Source organism: Mesoplodon bidens (genome assembly GCF_964165515.1).
Source record: "Mesoplodon bidens genome assembly, chromosome: 8".
Lineage (NCBI taxonomy): Eukaryota > Metazoa > Chordata > Mammalia > Artiodactyla > Ziphiidae > Mesoplodon > Mesoplodon bidens.
Window position 1 is genome coordinate 45,320,360 of NC_138165.1, and position 13,262 is coordinate 45,333,621.

Genomic DNA, 13,262 nt, shown 5'->3' on the forward strand with positions numbered 1-13,262 from the left:
TTCCACAGTGTAAACTAGGAAATAACGGAGGCATAACAAAATTTTAAGACCAGCTAGTAAATGGCAGCAATTTTAATGTGTGGGGACCTTCTGCCTCTCTTTTTTTTTTTTTTTTGTGGTACGTGGGCCTATCACTGTTGTGGCCTCTCCCCTTGCGGAGCACAGGCTCCGGACGTGCAGGCTCAGCGGCCATGGCTCACGGGCCCAGCCGCTCCGCGGCATATGGGATCTTCCCGGACCGGGGCATGAACCCGCATCCCCTGCATCGGCAGGCGGACTCTCAACCACTGTGCCACCAGGGAAGCCCTGCCTCTCTTTTAAGATTAGCTGTTTGGGGGGCTTCCCTGGTGGCGCAGTGGTTGAGAGACCGCCTGCCGATGCAGGGGACACGGGTTCGTGTCCCGGTTTGGGAAGATCCCACATGCCGCGGAGCGGCTGGGCCCGTGAGCCATGGCCGCTGAGCCTGCACATCCGGAGCCTGTGCTCCACAACGGGAGAGGCCACAACAGTGAGGGGCCCACATACCGCAAAAAAAAAAAAAAAAAAGATTAGCTGTTTGGTTTTGAATCTCATAAATGTACAATGTTGTTGTGTGGCCTTTATCAAGTGATCAATAATATTTTTTATTGAAAGTCTATCATGCATGCATACCTGGCAGGATGAAAATGTACAAGAAATTTTCATCCTTTCCCCCGAGAATTTAAAACCAGGCTGGTAAGATGAAAGTGTTCTATAACAAACAACAAGGCAAAAATTTAAAAAAACAAAAACAAAAAAGCCAAACCCAAACCCTACAGTCTAATATTTGCTAAGAGAAAGACAGGACATGTGTGAATAATCAGAGAAAGCCATGTGGAGGTGGTGATCCCAAGGGAATAGGTAGTGATGAACAGGAAAGGCATTTTGAGGAGAAATAGTACTGGACAAAGGGACAGAAGTGAAATGAGTCTGGAGTTTCAGGGGACAAAGAAAGTGAATGCTTGCTGTGATAAACCATAATGGAAAAGAATATAAAAAAAGAATGTCTCTGTGTATAACTGAGTCACTTTGCTGTACAGCAGAGATGGGCACAACATTGTAAATCAACTCTACTTCAATTTTAAAAAATTGAAAAAGAAGAAAAGAAAGTGAATGCTGTGGGTGCTCAGTTAGGAAGGCACTTGTAAAAAACTGGTAACAGGACCTTGAAAATCAGACAAAATAGCTTTGATATAATATGGTAGGCATTGAGGAGCATCATAAGATTTTGGAGAGGAAAGCAACATGATAAAAGTAGAATCTCAGGAGGCAAACAGCAGAAGCAAGAAGAACTACAGTCCTGTAGCCTGTGGAACAAAAACCACATTCACAGAAAGATAGACAAAATGAAAAGGCAGAGGACTATGTACCAGATGAAGGAACATGATAAAACCCCAGGAAAACAACTAAATGAAGTGGAGATAGGAAACCTTCCAGAAAAAGAATTCAGAATGATGATAGTGAAGATGATCCAGGACCTCAGAAAAAGAATGGAGGCAGAGATTGAGAAGATGCAAGAAATGTTTAACAAAGACCGAGAAGAATTAGAGCAAACACCTGAAAGTAGAATCTGGAGAAATTTTGATGGACCATATGGTAGATTGAGACAGGGAACATCATGATTTGTACAACATTATTTTAGTAACACAGACAAATCAGAGGGATGATGGAGACAAAGGAGAGGAAGAAAGGAATCTGAAGGTGGTATTTAAAAAGTGTTAATGACATTAGATATTGGAGATAAAGGTGAGAAAGGAAACATCCATGAGTTTATGACAGACTGGTAGTCTGGGTGAATAGAGGTATAAGTGGTAAAGATGCCTTTAGTGAAAAGAGAAATAGAGTTGAGATAATGGAAGAAACATTCAGATCAAGGCATTTGATAAACTAGAAATTTAGTTCTATTGCACAGGTGTGAGATCAGGACAAGAGATTAATATTTGAGTCAAATAATTTTTAAAAACTGACAGCTGTAGACATGAAAGTGTATGAGGGAGGCAGAACAGTGTATGGCCAAGGGCAGAGTTCTGGAGGACACCCACACTTAGGACACCTGGAAAGGAGCCAACAGAAGAATGACAGAACAAAGGTCGGAGAAGTTGAAGGGGAACCAGGAAATGCCATGTCATGTAAGCCTAGGGAGAAGTTTCCAAGAAGACTCTTAATCTCCAAATGTCTCCTTTTACCCACAAAATGGAGAGATGAAGGGTCACCTCCATGCCACTTTAGTGCTATGGACTTTGAACAATTAAAGTTGACCACATTTTTTGAGATATCTCAATAGAAGACATAATGAAGAAGAATTTATAATAACGAAGTAGAATCTTCCCATCCTTGCCTCAGAAAGACTTGGCAGTTGAGGTATGGCTTCTATTTTTGCTGCAGACCAAGTATCAGATTACCAGCATGCCTATTAATACTGTTGTCAGCACCATGAACTTCTACAGTTATTGGACACAGGGACCCAAACAAGCCGTTGTCCACAAACATACCACTGGGTAGGTTCATAGATTTTGAGCTAAGGGTTTAGTTTCAGAGGCTCTCTCTCTCTCTCTGTGTCCTTAACCCTACTTACCATGTTTTCCTTATTATCTAAGTAGAGACAAACGACTTTGCAAACACAGAGTCTTTAAGCCGATCCAGAGTACAGAATTCTAACTAGACAGAATTCTGAACAAAGATTCTTCAGAAATTAGGACTTCTATATCTGATCTCTCAGAAAGTTCTTGACAGTGTGTCATACTTAGTAAGCATTTCTCCTGGCAGAATGTTGCTTTCTCCTTAAGGACTTAGCTAGTCATGGAAAATACAGGTTGCCCTATGCCTAGAATAAGTCTTCACTTATTTATTTATTTGTTTTAATTATTTATTTTTTTTTTGCGGTACGCGGGCCTCTCACTGCTGTGGCCTCTCCCGTTGCGGAGCACAGGCTCCGGACATGCAGGCTCAGCAGCCATGGCTCACGGGCCCAGCCGCTCCGCAGCATGTGGGATCTTCCCGGACCGGGGCACGAACCCGTGTCCCCTGCATTAGCAGGCGGACTCTCAACCACCGCGCCACCAGGGAAGCCCTTCACTTATTTAAAAGAAAATAAGCCATGGAATTAATACAAATGCATTTTAAAATCTGTCTTTTGTATCCCAATCGACTTAGTATTTGTGAAAGCGTTTATATAGGCACTAGGTAGATATTTTTAGAATAAGCTATAGTTAGACTTGGTTAAAGTATGATGAAGATGATTGTGACCTTGGAACTATCCTACCTATTTATTTTATAAATAAGGATACTGCCACATGGAAGAAGAAATCATTTGTAGAAGTCTCACAGCTGAGTAGTGGAAGAGCTGGGAGGATAATTCTCCTCTTCAGATCTCCCCCGATGGCCTTAGTTTGTAAAACACACATTCAGAAATCAGTCATCAAACCCTTGCTCCAGTCAGGTACTAGACAGGGAACAGGGTTCCCAAATGAGAGGTTGCCATCCAGAGGTCACAATCCAAGGTGGGACAGACATGTAAACAACCAGTTACAGTGTCATCCGATAATTCCTTTAAAGGAGGTAAGGGCCAAGTTGAGTGAGGTCCCAGGAGAAGGTCATCAAGACAAAAAAGGCTCAAGAGGTGAAATCGTGCTTGTCCTGCGACATGAAGAATGAGTAGCAGTTTGCAAGCAGATGCGGAGAGGGTGGAGTTGGAGCTTCCAGGGAAAGGGAACAGCATGTCTGAGGTTCAGAGGCATAAAAAGACCTTGTGTGTCTGGGGATCTGTGAATGTTCTACATTGTTAGAGGCAGGGGTCAAGACTGGTGGAAGAAAAAGCCACAGAAGTCAGTAGTGAAGAAAAAAGGGAGAACAGGAGCCAAGGGGATGCATAGTTAATGGGCACAATGCTTATTTTAAGGTTAGAGAGGCCTTTTGTAGGCTTAAGGAAAGAAGCTAATGAAGAGGGAGCTGTTGAATCTGTAAGAAAGAAGAGGGGTGGCTTCTAGAGCTGGGTACCCAGTGCTACCGGAGTGAGCAGCACCCCATGTGCAGGACTCATGCCCTGCAAGGGATGCTTCTTCTGAGCCATGCAGGGGCTGGGAGAGGCAGGGATGAGGATAGATAAAGATAAGTGTGTAGCCTGTCTTTATGAAAGAGGAAGCTGAGAGGAAAATGGAGCAGATTGGACAGTGTTGGGGTTTCAGATGAGTCACTGGGAGTAGAGACTGACCAGAGACACAAAATGGGATGTTCAAGCTTCAGTAAAGGCAAAGTAGCAATTGGGTACCATAAATGCAGAGTTTTGGGCACAGAGCACCAAGCAAGTAGCTGTTCACAGAACATACCATTGGGTAGACACATAGATTTCAACTAGAGGCTTGGGTTCCAGAGGCTCCCCCTCCCACGTCTGCACCTTCTTCCAGTGTCCCTTTTAATTACCTAATCCATAGAGTTGTGTGATTTTCCTCAGCAGCACTCAGCATCCTGGATATAAGAATAGCTGAAGTGTGTGCTTGACTTTTCCAGAGCAGGGAGTTTGTGAGCAGGTGTGATGTAAAGACAAGAGGATGGGAGTTGAGGGTGCTAGTTAAGAGAATAGCTTTAGTTGTAAATCATGGTGTGGAGACGAATGGAAGGGGATGGATGTAAGGCCAATAGTCTTGGAGAAGGAAGACTCAAAGAAATTGAAATCACTAGTAAAACTGAGAGAAAGGGCCTGTAACATTTAAAAGGATAAATTACGGTACACTAAAATGTAAGACTTCAAATAAAGTAGAAGACATAGACTTTTCTAAAAAATGTCAACAAATGGAATGTGGGAAGTAGATTAATTTGCTATAGCTCTTGAGCATCCCTGTCTTTTATTTTGTCAGATTGCCTACAAAAAAGGTCACGCTGAACAGCAAACTCAATTCACATCTATTGCGGATCCTCCAGATATAGAATTTGCCAAGAAAGTGACCAATCAAGTGAGCAAGGTAAGTAAATAGGGCTGGGACACTGTTTCCCTTGAAAACTCTGCTGAATAATCTCAAACATCAGAGAAAGTAACTAAGGTAAACCTAAAAACGCAACACAAACACTAAGAGTATTTGTGTATATGACCAGAAAACTCTACAGCTAAAGAAACACATCCATTAACACCGTGGAACCATGTTAATACTTAGCCAGCTTGACGACTCAGTGATTGACACATGGGAAAGTGTTTTGAGAACAGAACCCATGTTCTGATGTCCTTTGACATTTTGACTTATGAGAGGGATACTAACAGAGTAACCAAGTAACTGCAAATTTCCACAAAGGATCTGATTGTTTTAATTCAGTGCAGACCCTGTATAGTTTTATGCTCAGAGTCAGACTTGGTGAAAATAAGAGTGCATGAGTGGTCTCTCAGATGTAGTTTGGTTAGACAGCTCTGGAAAGTGCACCTCATAATTTTTAAGGCTCTGGCAAACAGCTTAGTCTGTCTGTATTTAGTCTGGTAAACTAGTTCTGAGGAACGCAGCCCTGACAGAGAATGCAGAGAAACAGATGTTCAACTGATGAATAGATCCATGCTAAATTCCCATTTTAATTTGGCATAAATCAGGCCACTTTCTTCTGGGATACTGCTGCTTTTAAATACTTTCCTTTGCCCTCTGTGGAGTTGACTGTCAGTTTGGTCTTCTGCTTGAATTGTGATGGGACCTCAAGATTTCTATCTTGTTTAAGTATTTTGGGGGAAAGTATGTCTCCAGTAAAGGAGAAGCAAGAAGATTACAGATGATGAAGTCTATTCAGCAATATTTTTTAGTGTCTGATATTGCAGATTACCTACTGGTGTAACCAAGGGCTATTTGGATAAAAGATCTACTAAGTACAGTAAATTTTCACTGATAGGAATACCGTGAACCTGAAATTTTGCCCAGGCAGGGCTAAGCAGATATTAACTTTAGAACTAACTATTGACAAAGAGGTGGCCTCCTGAAAGTGTTGCTACTATAAATAAGATTGGAGAGAAGGACAATTAGAGAGAAGGATGGTTACTTATTTATTTTTTGGGGGGGAGAAAAATAAAAAATGGCTTTCAAGTAGTCATTTAGAAAGAAAAATAAATCTATTTTTAATATTTGCAACATTCTTTTACCTCATTTGAGTATGCGGCGTGGGTACTTGAAAGTGATTTTAAAAAAATCTATTTCAAACTCCTCTATAATCAGTCTCTCCACTAATTTAGGCTTGCCAGTTAGTCTAGAGCTGTACTCTTTTTTTTTAAACATCTTTATTGGAGTATAATTGCTTTACAATGGTGTGTTAGTTTCTGCTGTATAAGAAAGTGAATCAGCTATATGTATACATATATCCCCATATCCCCTCCCTCTTGTGTCTCCCTCTCACCCTCCCTATCCCACCCCTCTAGGTGGTCACAAAGCGCCGAGCTGATCTCCCTGTGCTATGCAGCTGCTTCCCACTAGCTAGCTATTTTATGTTTGGTAGTGTATATATGTCCATGCAACTCTCTCACTTTGTCCCAGCTTACCCTTCCCCTCCCCAGATCCTCAAGTCCATTCTCTAGTAGGTCTGCATCTTTATTCCTGTCTTGCCCTTAGGTTCTTCTGACCATTTTCATTTTTTTCTTTTTCTTTTTTTTTAGATTCCATATATGTGTGTTAGCATATGGTATTTGTTTTTCTCTTTCTGACTTACTTCACTCTGTATGACAGTCTCTAGGTCCATCCACCTCACTACAAATAACTTAGTTTCTTTCCTTTTTATGGCTGAGTAATATTCCATTGTATATAGGTGCCACATCTTCTATATCCATTCATCTGTCAATGGACACTTAGGTTGTAGAGCTACACTTTTAATAGAGTAGCCACCAGACACATGTGACTATTGAGCACTTGAAATGTGAGGGTATGAACTGAGTCCTATATGTGTGAAATATCCACTGGATCTTGGATCTTGGACACTTGGTATGACAAAAGGTAAAATAGCTCATTAATTATTTTATATTATGTTAAAATGGCAATATTTGGCATCTGTTGGCTTAAGTAAAATATATTATTAAAATTAATTTCCCACCTGTTCCTTTTTTACATTTTAAAGTATGGCTACTAGAAAACTTAACATTACAGTGGTGGCTTGGATTATATGCCTGTTGGATTGCAACAGTCTGCTGGATGCAGAGAGAGCATTGGGTACTTTGAAAGCATTGCTACCACTGGGTTTGCTTTGTGGAATAACAATATGATCCAAGGGGAGGAGGGCTGTGGATGAAGGTCATTAGATTCAACCGCGGTGATAGTTATTCATCCCAGTCTCATCCAGATTTCCAACTTCTTAATGGCTGTTGTGCATCCAAAATAATAGTCACATTGGGAAGAAGTGCTTGTGATGGGTAGCAGTCCATCCAACGACAAACCATCCAGTAAGAGAGGTGTAGGGCTGCCAGGGGTGACTTAGATGTGGGACTCGCTGCCTTTCTTTTGAAGTCTTCCTCACTCTTAAGCTGCTTTGACCCATGTTTCAGTATCATTTCCTTTCTCTCCAAAAAGGTAAAATCTCCTTTATCTACTCCTTTTCATACTTGAATTTCTTAGCATTTTCTTGTCAGATTATGTCTCCCAGATCCATCCCTTTGTCTTACAGCCTCCAGTTCAGATTTTAACATAAGGAACACATATCTGTAATGATTATATTGCCGTTACATTCTGTTTACTATCCTTCCTTACTGTACCTTTCAGAATTAAGTCTCTCACCTTTGTCTTTGGCCAAAGCCATCGAGTACATGACAGCACCTCCTCCTGCCTCAGCGTGTTTTGTAGAGATGGGTAGGCAGGCGGGGCTGTTCGTGTACACCGTGCCTATTACAACCAGCTGGGGTTGTTACAGGGGGTTCTGTAAGAAACACTGGGAAGTCCCTGTACACCGTGCCTACTACAACCAGCTGGGGTTGTTATAGGGGGTTCTGTAAGAAACACTGGGAAGTCCCTTTAGCTTCTCTGTGCCTGCTTCTCTGCTTTCTTCCAGACTCGTGATAGGAAAGATATAAGATTTCAGGTTGGAATTTCCAGTTGACACTAGGTCTGGACCTGAAACGAGAAACTGGGATCTAGAATGTTAACCTTTTGAGAAGAAAGGATATAGGGTGTTAGAGAGAGGGCTGGGCTTCCTATAAGTCAAATTCTCTGGCTCTGCGTATCATTCACCCTTGGTACTTGTTCTTTAAAGGCGTAACAGAAAATGACTTTCTTTTCCTTTGAAGAGTATGGTGGGGGTATAAGCAGGCAAACACTTTGAGACCCCCTGGTAATGTCTGTGGACACATTCTATGAGCCAAGGAGGGGAAATTGCTCTAACCCAGCTCTGGCTCAGGCTCATGTCCCACATTTGGGGTTAATTCTATTCCAAGAACATTCAAGCCAAGGTAGTCAATATATCATGGACTAGGTTTAATTTAACGTAGTTGAACATACATTTATGTGGTAACTTCTGCATACTGCATTTTGTGTTAGATCCTGAGGATTCAAAAATGAAGAAGATGTAATTCCTCTTTCCAAGGAGCTCACAGCCTAAGATTCAGGTGGTGTGGTGTTTGTGAGTTAATATGGGACAGCAGTTCAATTTTTTAATTACTTGTCAGTTCTCATTAAAACTTCTTTAAGTCTAAACCAGGAAGTCTTATTCATTGGCCTACATGCCAAATTTTGTTGTGGCGTTGCTTTCTGGATAACTAGGAGTTTTGGTAAAGCTCAGAAATTAATGGTGAAGTTCATCGGGCGTGAAAATCTGGGGTTGAGTGGTTTTATTATAACTATGAATTATAGAAGGAAGATGCATCCGACTCTCTCTTCCCTCAAACATCAGGGACCATCTGTGAGTTCTCAATGAACTAAGTCTCTAAACTCAGCAAAGTGGGGATTGATACCCCTATCTCCGGCACCCAACTTTCTTTTGGGTAAATTGACACTATACTGGGAGATTTGAAGACATCTGTTAAGTATCCAGGAAGGGCCTGGTCAAGATATTTTTAAAAGCCAACCACTACCACTTAATTAGCTGCCTTATTTGGCAATTCCCAGATTTTGCTTGTCTTATTTTCTTTCTTTTTTTTTTATCCTAGCAAAAATACAAGGAAGACTATGAAAATAAAATCAAAGGCAAATGGAGTGAGACACCTTGCTTTGAAGTTGCAACTGCCAGAATGAATACTAATAACATCAGCATAGTAAGTAGGAATGGATCGCCAGATGTCCTTGGGTTGAGAGGGTGACCCTTTCCTGTGTGACTTCTAGCCACCTGCTGCTCCTGCAACGGTGCTGGAACATTTGAATCTAGGCACCTCTTCTTGGGGGTAAGACCTGTGTAGTGTTCCTATTTAGAAAGAAATTCCACAATCTTTCCTTCCTTTTGAGAAATGCTGTTTTTATTGGATTCCATTATTCTTGCCTCGGTTTTCATAGGAACAATATGGTTTCAAAGTGAGTACAGGTGAAAGGGGCCCTTTTAAGTTTGTTCTGTGTCTGGGCACTCGAACGGTACATTTATGAAACTGATTAGTTTCTTCCTAGATTCTCCTCCCTGGAAAACATAAGTCCTCTTTTTCTCTTCTCTTAAGTTCTCTGCCTCTGGCCTTTGAGAGCTCCTTATTTGAGGTTGTCTTTCAGCCTATTATAATTTTCCCAAGTCTCTGTTAAGTTGCTAATGGTTTTTGTGATGACACCACATTCTGTAATTGTAATCTGACCTGCAGAAGTTAAGAGGAGCATGGCTTTGGGTAACATCTCCAAATGGCCTCTGTCCTCCATATAAAATATTTACGTAGTTTGTTCCCTCAGCAGTTCTCCAGCATGTTTAATGTCTTACAGAGGAAATACCAGGAAGACTTTGAGAGTATGAAAGACCATATCTACTTCATGCAGACTGAAACACCAGAGTACAAAGTGAATAAACAAGCTGGGGTGGCAACTAGCAAGGTATGGGGACATTCTCTCTTTTATCTTGATGGTCTCAGTGTGGGTGAATTTCTTACAACTCTTACTTTTATATATAATGGGAAAAAAAGGTTCTTGGGGGACGATAAGAAAAATACTTTGGGATTACAATAGGGCTACCAAATTTTTTTTAAAAAAATTGCCATGTAGGAGAATTCACAATACTCAATTACCATCTTCAGCATTTCTTAGACTAAAGGACATTCTGATACCCAGAAGTAGAAAGGACAAAAGAATTTCTCAAGAAAAAGCAACTGGCAGCCTTATATGCATATAGACACTTCACACTTACAACTACTATCATCTTTCTATTTTCCTACTAACTGGTGAAAATATAGTCACAGACAAGGTACTTGAATCCATGGATCTGCTCATATACTCTATAGAGTGGCTTTGGTAAATAGTCTACTCCTAGGCATTCTAAAGCACTAGAAAGAGCAATAAGTTCAAAGCCAATCAGACTTGATTCTAACCCTGGTGCTGCCTCTGCTGGAGCAGTGAAAGCAGAAAGATCACATCACTTAGGAGGCTATTTCAGTATCCAGGTGCAAGACAGTGATATTTTGGACCAGGAGGGTAGCACAGAAAGTGATGAGAAGTATTTTGAAAGTAAAGCTGACCTGATTTGCTGATGGGTTGGATGTGGGATATGAGAGAAAAGTTTTGGTCTAAGCAACTAGATGGATGGGGTTTCCCTTTATCAAGATAGGGAATATGGTGGAAGGAATAGGTAATTTCTTTTTAGAGGGGAGACCTGAGCTCTTCAGATATGTAAAATTTGAGATGTCTTTGAGACACCTAAGTGGAAATGTCAAGTGGGCATTTGATTACATGAGTCTGAAGTTTCAGGAGAGATATCTGGGAAGGCTGTATAAATTTGGGTGTCAGTAGCATATGCACTGTATGTAATGTCATAAGACTGGAGGCCATCAAGGGAGCAAGTGTAGACAGAAAACTCTAAGGACTGAACTCTGGAGTGCTTCCATGTGAAGACATCAGTGAGATGGAATTGGAGCAAAATTAGGAGAAAGTGATGTCTTGGGAAGCAGGTGAAGAAGGAAGGGAGTGAGCAACTGTGTCAAACGTTTCTGAAGTGGATTTATCAATGTATGGTCTCTGGTGAACTTAATAAGAGCAATTTGGTTGAATCTGCATAGAGAGGGTTTGTGAGTGAATGAAAAGAGAGAAATAGAATGTGAGTGTACTCCACTCTTCCAAAGTATTTTCCTGAAAAGAAAAGAAGAAAAAGGGGTAGTAGCTCATGGATAAGTAGGTGAAGAGGGGATTTTTTTAGTTAGGAGACAAAAATACCATGTTTCTATGCTGATAGAAGAAAAATCCAGTGTAGTGGGAAAATGTGATGATGTTGAGGGCCGGGGGAAGAAAGTGGCTGGAGTGTTGTCCTAGAATAGGGGGAAGGGGAAGGGACCTGGCACTTAAGAGGAGGGAATGGCTTCCCCAGAAACAGGAGAGGAGGTTGCGAATCCCAGATGCAGATAGGCGGATAGTAGGGTTTGTGAAATTTCCTTTCTGGTTGTTTCCACTGTTCAAGGAAATAGATAATTCTGTAAGATAGAGAGGTTATCTATATCCTCCACTCCTGTAGAACACCCCCTGCAAGTCCCCCTGTTTGGGCTCTAGGGGGTGGTGCATCTGTGTTTCAGAGTGTATCTCCTGTCTTTGGATACCAAGATGATTGTATTTGTTTCTGAGGTTCTTAAATGTTGGCAGATTATCTAGGATTCCCTCAACTTGTCTATATTCTCACATTACATTGCTTGAACAAATGGCTGGCACTGGAGATCATGGTCAAGATTAGGACCAGTTTCTTGTTTTCTTTCCTTTGGACATGCGCCTGAAGGGGGCTTTTGTGCCCTCACTTAAAGCTTCTGTCATAGCTGGAATTGAAGGTGCAAAGCAGGGAGGGCAGAAGGAGAAGATGAGGTTGCCAGCATTCATCTAGCCCCAGCCCCTTCCTCTTCCTCCCGCGTGTACATTAAATACACATGTGCTTACACACATAATCACGGATGAGGCATGAAGCTTCTAGCTTTTTTCTTTAAAAATGTGTTGGCACATAGGCAGCTGGAGGTTAAGAGATGAATGAGGGTTCTGGAGCAGCAGGTATCTGGGGCATGATGTACTGTCATTATTATGATGTGCATCTTTCTTTTATTATTTCTCTCTCTCCACCCCCACCCCCCACCCCTGCCTTCCCTACCTCTCTCTCTGAGGGCAGGGACCATGTGTTACTCTTTCTTGTATCTGTCCCAGGGCCAGGAACATAATCGATGCCCTATGGATATTTTTGAATGAATAAATGAATGAGAAGAAAAGATATCCTGAAAATGTATGCAGTTTCCCTGCTGCTGTCATAAGTTACTATGACTATTTTGTTTATGAAATGTCAAGCTGCCATTTTTCTAAAGAGAAAGTCGATTTGTGGAGCTATGTCATAATATCTGTAATAGAGACGAGAGCAAAAATAACCTGGAGAGTTACTTTATCACTTTATTTCACTCCTACAGATAAAATACAAAGAAGACTATGAAAAGAATAAAGGAAAAGCAGATTTTAATGTACTTCCTGCTTCAGAAAACCCACTGCTTAGGCAGCTGAAGGCGGCAGGAGTTGCCCTAAGCGATGTAAGTATATTCTTGTCAAAAGTGTGTTTTTAACCTTAGCAGCAAGAGAGATGAAACTTCTTTCCTTCTATAATGAATAAATGCAAATAGAACTTTGCAAATACTTTAAGGTTATGGTGTAACAGTTTCCCTGGAGCTGTCTAACCACAGGAAGGCATTAGTGCCTCTGAGTCTGATGTGTGTCCATTTGGGGAGCCTGTGGACTTAGTTCAGCAGGCAGGGAAATCCTCGTTTGCTTATAAGCTCTAGGAGCCTATGCCTTTGTGTGGGCAAAGAGTACATTGTAGGAGTTATGTTGTGATTCTGACAGAGGCAGAAGGAGACTTTGAAAGGGGAGGAGAGAAAGATGAAGCCACTTAGTGCCCTACCCTTGTGCTCTTCAAGCCTGCTGCTAGGAGAAGAAGGAAAAGGTCCTGTGTTTCACAACTTCTCTCCCCAAACTCTGCCATTTTCTACTCAGGTCTTGGCCCCAGAAACCATCATTTGCAGATAGCAGAACTTAAAAGATGGCTCCCTGAGTCTTCAGAGGAATTTCTGCTTGTGGAATATTAAGAGCTTGCCTAATCCATTAGGTTTCAAATAGATTAGATAAGTGAGAACTGGGCCTGGCATTAAAAGACTAACAGCCCAAGACCACTTTGAT

The 13,262-nt window shown here is 41.4% G+C and overlaps 1 protein-coding gene across 1 annotated transcript in view; it reads left to right on the top strand.

Moving 5' to 3' along the window:
- Positions 1–13,262, top strand: part of NEB (nebulin) — a 289,834-nt gene that overhangs the window by 53,584 nt on the left and 222,988 nt on the right. Inside the window, exons 12-15 of the mRNA XM_081243154.1 lie at positions 4,872–4,976; positions 9,104–9,208; positions 9,849–9,956; positions 12,503–12,619. Coding sequence (XP_081099280.1) covers positions 4,872–4,976; positions 9,104–9,208; positions 9,849–9,956; positions 12,503–12,619 — 435 coding nt within the window. The remainder of the gene's footprint in view (positions 1–4,871; positions 4,977–9,103; positions 9,209–9,848; positions 9,957–12,502; positions 12,620–13,262) is intronic.